Raw genomic sequence first — 7,711 nt, forward strand, 5'->3', positions numbered from 1 at the left:
CTCTTTCCTTCTACTCCCTCATTCTCCTTTTATTTATTTTCATTTTTGAGATAGAGTCTTGTTCTGTTGTCCAGGCTGGAGTGCAGTAGTGCGAACATGGCTCACTGCAGCCTTGACCTCCAGGACTCAAGTGATCCTCCCACCTCAGCCTCCTGGGTAGCTGGGACTACAGATATGTGTCACCATGCCTAGCTAATTTTTAAAATATTTTATAAAGATGGGGGTTCCACTATGTTGGCCAGGCTGGTCTTGAACTCCTGGGCTCAAGCGATCCTCCTGCCTTAGCCTACCAAAGTGCTAGGATTACAGGCATAAGCCACCACGCCCGGACCTCGTTCTCCCTTTAAAACACCTCTAAGTAAATAGAACTCGGTCCTTTTCCCTACTCCAGTCATTACTGAATAAAATGTGTTGACTGCTTTAACCAGCATCCTGCTTTGCTTATCTTTGACAGAGTCCAGGATGTCACCTGGGTTGCTCGTGGTCCCAGCTCCCCTTGTTCGGCCCCAGGTCCCGCCTCCAGATGCCCTGGCCACCTGATCTCTGTGTGCCCATCCCCTGGAAACCAGCACTGCCCTCATGAGCAGAGCATTTGGCTCTGAGAGGGGCCAAGAGAACAAACACTGCCTGTGAAGAGCATGTCATTTTAAAGGGACACAGGCATCAAAGGGTCCTGAAAGAGCAATGACCCTGGAGCTACAGCAAGTGCAGTCATCCGCCGGCACCACATGGTGCTTGTCACAGTGCGAGGCTCACAGTGGACACTCCTTAAACGTCCAGAAGCGGTGCCTTCTGGCCCATACTTCCAGCATGTTCAACTCAAACATGTGAGTCTGCTCTTGGTGATCACAGGGCTATACGGCAGCCCCAGTCCGCACCACAGCTGAACACGTGAGGTCTCCTGGGGATTTGACATCCCAGGTCTTGTGAAAGTTCCATGTTCCTACTCACCCATCCATCCTTCCATTAATATTTCAGTAGTTCTCTCACTTGGCGCCCGGAGACTCATTCAAACAGGGATCCGTGGGCCCCGCCCTGTCATTTTATTTTGAGTAATGAACCTCTGAGGCAGTGCTTGGGTCTCCCGGTGTCTCAAACTGGGGCATCTTAGCATCTTAGACAAGGACACACCTGGGTGACGGTGACATGATGCGAGGAATGCTTTTGGTCCTCACCCCAGACGGAGAGTTCCAGAAGGGGAAGGAGAGAGGACCCTGCTCTGCACAGGTTGTGAACTGTGGGAGAATCTACCAATCTACACCCTCTGTGTAAAGTTCTCTAACTTGTTTCAGATCCATCTGACCACGCCATGAGGCAGACTCCTCTTTCCTGCTTTGTCCAGAGACACGGTGCCTCAGTTCACCTCTGGAATTAATCTATAGGTAATCAGTTACAGGGGACATAACCTGGGCTTAGATGAGCCTGTGTTCTGGTTTATCCTTTTCATTTACTAGCATTTGGGCAAGTTACTTAACCTCCCTGTTTCAGGCTGTTTTTGTACTGCTATAAAGAAATAACTAAAACTGGATGACTGGGCATGGTGGCTCATGCCTGTAACCCCAGCATTTTGGGAGGCTGAAGTGGGAGGATCACTTGAGGTCAGGAGTTCGAGACCAGCCTGGCCAACATGGTGAAACCCCATTCCCCACTAAAAATACAAAAATTAGCTGGGCATGGTGGTGGGCGCCTATAATCCCAGCTACTCAGGAGGCTGAGGCAGTAGAATTGCTTGAACCCAGGAGACGGAGGTTGTGCCCAGATTGTGCCACTGTACTCCAGCCTAGGCAACAGACTGAGACTCCATCCAAAAAACAAATAAACAAACAAATAACTAAAACTGGGTAATTTATAAAGAAAAGAGGTTTAATTAGCTCATGGTTGTGTAAGCTGTACAGAAAGCATAGCAGTATCTGTTTCTGGGGAAGCCTCTGGAAGTTCCCAATCATGGTGGAAAGCTAAGCGGGGGCAAGAGACAGCAAGATGGCACATACTTTTAAACCACCAGATCTCACAGGAAGTCACTCACTATCGTGCTGACAGCACCAAGAGGATGGTGCTAAGCCATTCATGAGAAACAGGCCCCCATGATCCAATCACCTCCTACCAGGTGCCACCTCCAACACTGGGGATTACATTTCAACATGAGATCTGGATGAGGGCAACATCCAAACTATATCACTCTCCGAACCTTCATGTTCTAGTTTGTAAAATGGGAGAAGATCCTTCTAATGCTCTCATTGAAAACTTGTGGGATTTAAATGGGATAGGTGTGTTTGAAGAAAAAATGAAAATGGTGCTTGATGAAAGCAGGTTTTCAATGGCTCATATTTTTCCTTTTGTTTTGTAAAATGTTTGGATTTTGTCAGTTCATGGGTGATTATTGATATTTGCAAGGTATTTGAAATGGTTTTTTTTTTTTTTTTTTTTTTTTGAGGCAGGGTCTCACTCTTGTTGCTTAGGCTGGAGTGCAGTGGCACGATCTCAGCTTACTGCAGCCTCTGCCTCCCAGATTCAAACAATTTTCCTGCCTCAGCCTCCCAAGTAGCTGGGATTACAGGTGCACGCCACCACACCCAGCTAATTTTTGCATTTTTAGTAGAGACGGGGTTTCGCCATGTTGGCCAGGCTGGTCTCAAACTCCTGACCTCAGGTGATCCGCCTGCCTCGGCCTCTCAAAGTGTTGGGATTACAGGCGTGAGCCACTACGTCCAGCAGACGTGTTTTTCTTTTTTATCAAACTGCATGCTGCATGCCATGTTTCATCCTTCCATTGTCTGAGCTTGCTGAACCCTTCACCAACATCTTTAAATTATAAGAAGGCCTGCTGTTTGTATGCAGACACCTGGGCCACAGTTTTCACCAACATGCAACTGCAATGTGTCTGCACATAAATATTCTGTGTTTAGGCCCATGGGAACCTTCTCTCTTTCCTTCTCCCGTTCCTTCCTCCAAGCTAGAAGTGGTCCATATGGTGTGAAGGACTGTGTTGACGTCCTGGTTCCCTGCACACAAGGGGCCCTGAATCAGGCAGCACTGGCTGAGGGCGGCGGTCAGATTTCCTGACACTTGCTTCCCATCACGTGTCGGCAGGGGCTGGAGATGTGCCTCCTGGGAAGGAAAGACCTGTGGGGTATGTGACAGGGCTCGAGCTCTGTTGGTGATCTTGGGAGGACTGATGGACCTTGCTTTAGGGAGCCCGGGACGGCAGAATAAGCACTGCCAAGGAGGGCTCATGGAGGCAGACCTCGCTCCACCGGACAGAAAAGGTTTCTAGCAACTCCTTTGATCTAAGAGTGAATGAGCTGCCTCAGAAGCGGGTGTGGTCTCCTTCCCAGCATGAAGCTGATCAGTCAGGGCTGAGAGACAATGTCAGGGTGATAGATTTCTGAACTGAGCTGGAGTTTGAGTTGGATGCAATCATGTCTAGGGCAGGTGTCTACAAAGCTGTTTAGGATGCTTAGCGGAGGCGCATCTCAGGACTCACCGTCACTGGTTGTTTGCTCACAGACAGGCTCACTCCATTCCCCAGTTTTGTTCCGATCAGGAAGAAACCCTTGAACTTGAACACAATAAGTTGTCCATGGCTCCAGGTTTCTGAGGACCTCAAAGTCATACTGAGGAGTAATTTGAAACTAGTAATGGAGACAAAAATAAGAACATGACTAAGCAGTGAAAGGACACCACTTTTTTTTTTCTTTTTCACATTTACCAGTTATAATAGCTGTTGTAGACTTAAAATAGGAAGGAGCAGGTAGCAGGTACTCCTCTCAGTTCAGGGACCCCGAGGCCACTCAAGGGTGCATCAAGGACTGACAGTGATGCCCACAAACCATCTTGGTTCCCGAATTCTGTAGCTTAAATGACACATAAGCCATCACTTCTTTTTTAAAAAAGATAAAGCAGGCCGGGTGTGTTGGCTCATGCCTGTAATCACAGCACTTTGGGAGACAGAGGAGTTTGAGACCAGCCTAGCCAGCATGGCAAAACCCCATCTCTACTAAAGATGCAAAAAATTATCTGGGCATGGTGGCGTATGAGAATTGCCTGAACTTGGGAGGTGGAAGTTGCAGTGAGCCAGGATCATGCCACATTGCACTCCAGTCTGGGTGACAAAGCGAGACTCTGTCTCAGAAATAAATAAATAAGATAAACCAGTCTTTTAAATATTATTATTATTATTTTTTTGAGACAGAGTTTCACTCTTGTCATCCAGGTTGGAGTGCAGTGGCGCTATCGTGGCTCACTGCAACCTCTGCACCCAGGCTCAAGCAATTCTCCTGCCCCAGCCTCCCAAGTAGGCTGAGAATACAGGTGCGCACCACCACACCCAGCTAATTTTTTTTTGTATTTTTGTAAAGATGGGGTTTTGCCATGTTGCCCAGGCTTGTCTTGAACACCTGACCTCAGGTGACCGGCCCACCTTGGCCTCCCAAAGTGCTGGGATTACAGGTGTGAGCCACTGCACTCAGCTGCAATTGGTTATTTCTCTTTTGGGGTTGGGGTTGTTGACAGCATGCCTATATTCCTTCATTGCATGAGGAGCTAAGCCCATGGAGGTCAATAATTGGATTAGACTCATGGAATATATGAAGAAAATGGTTTAACTTCTAATAAGTAAATTTAAAGACAAAAGCAAATCAAAGCAACAACTGAAAAAAATGGCGGCTTGCAGTTCCAGAAGTCCAGTGCCTCTCAAACCTTACAATGCAAATTTTTTTCAAAGATTAAACTCAGAGGCAAGCAGGTAAGATGGTGGCATAGCAGTATGCCACCCCACTGGGGCTTTTCCTGCCCTTTCACATCTGGGCAACTTCTGGTTTTATCTTCTCACTTTCTCCCAACAGGAAGAATTCCCAAAAGCGCCTCATGCTGTGAGTTTAGGGACCTAGTCTGGCACCGCCTCAGGAATCTCTGCATTCTAGAGGGGAACCACATAAGCCTGCATTGATACAAAAATTAGCCGGGTGTGGTGGCAGGTACCTGTAATCGCAGCTACGTGGGAGGCTGAGGCAGGAGAATCACTTGAACCCAGGAGGCGGAGGTTGCAGTGAGCTGAGATTGCACCACGGCTTTCCATCCTGGGCAATGACAGAGTGTGACTCCACCTCAAACCCCCCCCCCACCAAAAACCTGTATTGGTGGCATCCCAGGCACCTGTGAGAGTAGCAGTGCAGCAGGCAGCCTTTCCACACTCGGTAAGTCACACTGAAGGCTGCCACACAACTGGCCAAAGGGAGAGGACAAATGTGTAACCAGATGCCCGTGTTGTGGGCATGTGTGAGAAAAGAAGCTAAACGGTAAGTGGAGTTTGCATTCACACTTGCCTCAGGAGGCACGTGATCCTGCTTACTGTAAAACCAGATTCTTAATTGAGGTCTGTTGCTAGCTCCTGGAGGGGAGCGATCCCAGGGCTTAGCAGAGATGCCTGCATTTGATCAGTGATTGTGAGTATCAGAATTCATATGAAACTTAACTGTCAATATGATAGGACTCAGAGGTGGAGGCTTTCGGAAGTGATTAAATAATGAGGGCAAATTCCTGAATGCCATTAGTGACCTTAGAAGAGAGCAGCAAGGGAGCTGTTTACACCCTTGCCCTTTGCCTTCCACCATCTAGAAGGCAGAGCACACCGGTGCTCACCAGACACCGAATCTGCTGGTGTCTTGATCTTGGACTTCCCAGCCTGCATAACTGTGAGAAATAAATTTCTACTGTTTATAAGTTACCCAGTCTGTGGTATTTTGTTGTGGCAGCAGGAATGGACTAAGAAACTGCATCATTTAATGGAACATTTTTTGGGGAAAAAAATTAACTTGAGATTTTTTGGGCTATGCAGTGTGTGTATATAAATTTACATCATTCCTAAGATAATAAACATGGGTGATCCCTTCTTCCCAAACACTTTGAGAATTAAGTGGTAAAATCAACATTTAATGTGGAAGAGATAACATATATGTAATATGACATATATAACCATATATGTCAGTTTACGACCATGAATGGCACTCAGCTCAGAAGCATTAGGTATCAAAATAAACCTTGACCAAGGATGAATAAAAATAACCTTAACATGTCTAGCAAAGAGGAAGGAAACCTCACGTACTGATGTACTGACCATATATACATCGTTCTAGGCAATAGGATGAGTTTATATTTTCTATTATTTCATTAAATTCCCCAACAATCTTATGAAGTAGAAGATTATCCTTGTTTTATTAATAAAGTAAGTTACTGTGCCCATTTTGCAGACTTGAGGAGGCTGGGGTCAAGAATGTGACCAATGGCACATGGTGGCAGGGGCGATATTCTGATCAGATCTTTTGACTCCAAGCCCATGTTTTTAAAGAAATTGTCCCCTGAAGAATAGAGCAACAAGGGGCTGCCTTGACCATGGACGTTCCTGATTTGTGGTGTGTGTGGGACACAGGGGTTGATGTCATGAGACAGTTGTCAATTTGCTGATCACCTAATTCACCCAGCTCCAAGTTCCCTCAGCCAACTCTGACTCAACTGTGCCTTCCCCTGCAACTGCCCTTCAGGGAGGGAAAGGTCTGCTGTCACTGTGCAGACTTTGTCCTGAAAGTCTGCTCTACACATATCCCTTGGGAGTCTGGGAAGCTTGAGCCAGAGACCCCTTAGTCTGGGAAGCTCTTGGTTTACAGAGGACCAGTCCATAAGGTGCTGCTACCTTGCAAGATTCTGCAAAGAACATGAAAGCCTACTATCTCTGAAATGCAATTAGCCAAGCTTACCTTTTCATCAGTACCATTTTTCCAGTATTGCACATTATAAGTCCATGAATTATACACATTCTTCATAGTCCAAGTTTCATATTCATTTTCAATTTTAGGGGCTAAGAAACGCATATGTAAAGAATCAGCAAGTACTTCTACTTGCATTCCAGGGGGTCCAATAATGGCTAAGCATAAGAAAAAGCAAAATGACAATCAAAAATCACATTTTAAAAACTTCAACATTAATTTTTCATAACTATGCAGAACAATCAGTCCACGGAAGTACACTGCTTTGATGCATCATTGTCATGACATTGATTGACATGGCTAAGGAGGATAGGTGGATTTAGTTACTTTTAAAAAAATCTGATAATCTTTGTCTTTATTAATGAAGTTTAGTCCACTTATGTTTATTGTGGTTTCTGATACGTTTGGAATTATTCCAGCTATATTATTTTGTATTTTCTATAAGAATTTCTTTTTTTTTTTTTTTTTTGAGGCGGAGTCTGGCTCTGTCGCCCGGACTGGAGTGCAGTGGCCGGATCTCGGCTCACTGCAAGCTCCGCCTCCCGGGTTTACGCCATTCTCCTGCTTCAGCCTCCGGAGTAGCTGGGACTACAGGCGCCCGCCACCTCGCCCGGCTAGTTTTTGTATTTTTAGTAGAGACGGGGTTTCACCGTGTTAGCCAGGATGGTCTCGATCTCCTGACCTCGTGATCCACCCGTCTCGGCCTCCCAAAGTGCTGGGATTACAGGCTTGAGCCACCGTGTCTTCTCCTCCTCTCTCGTTTTTCTGCTTTTTGTTGGCTTGAATTTTATTTCCTTTGTTAGGATGGAAGCTACAGATGGCATCTCTATTATTTTTAGTGGCCACTTTTACATGTTTAACATATATAATTAACCATATATATTTCCAACAAAGTCTAAAGCTGTTTCCCTTATGAATGCTCTTTTTTTTTTTTTTTTTTTTTTTTTTTG

The 7,711-nt window shown here is 45.9% G+C and overlaps 1 protein-coding gene across 5 annotated transcripts in view; it reads right to left on the minus strand.

Moving 5' to 3' along the window:
* IL10RB (interleukin 10 receptor subunit beta) overlaps window positions 1–7,711 on the minus strand; it is a 35,150-nt gene that overhangs the window by 13,771 nt on the left and 13,668 nt on the right. For all 5 annotated transcript variants that reach the window (XM_026456040.1, XM_023190636.3, XM_026456043.1 and 2 more), the window contains 2 exons: window positions 6,753–6,919; window positions 3,485–3,632 (listed from right to left, as the gene is read on the minus strand). In XM_026456040.1, the coding sequence (XP_026311825.1) occupies window positions 3,485–3,632; window positions 6,753–6,919 (315 nt within the window). The remainder of the gene's footprint in view (window positions 1–3,484; window positions 3,633–6,752; window positions 6,920–7,711) is intronic.

The sequence above is a fragment of the Piliocolobus tephrosceles genome, chromosome 19, assembly GCF_002776525.5.
Source record: "Piliocolobus tephrosceles isolate RC106 chromosome 19, ASM277652v3, whole genome shotgun sequence".
NCBI lineage: Eukaryota > Metazoa > Chordata > Mammalia > Primates > Cercopithecidae > Piliocolobus > Piliocolobus tephrosceles.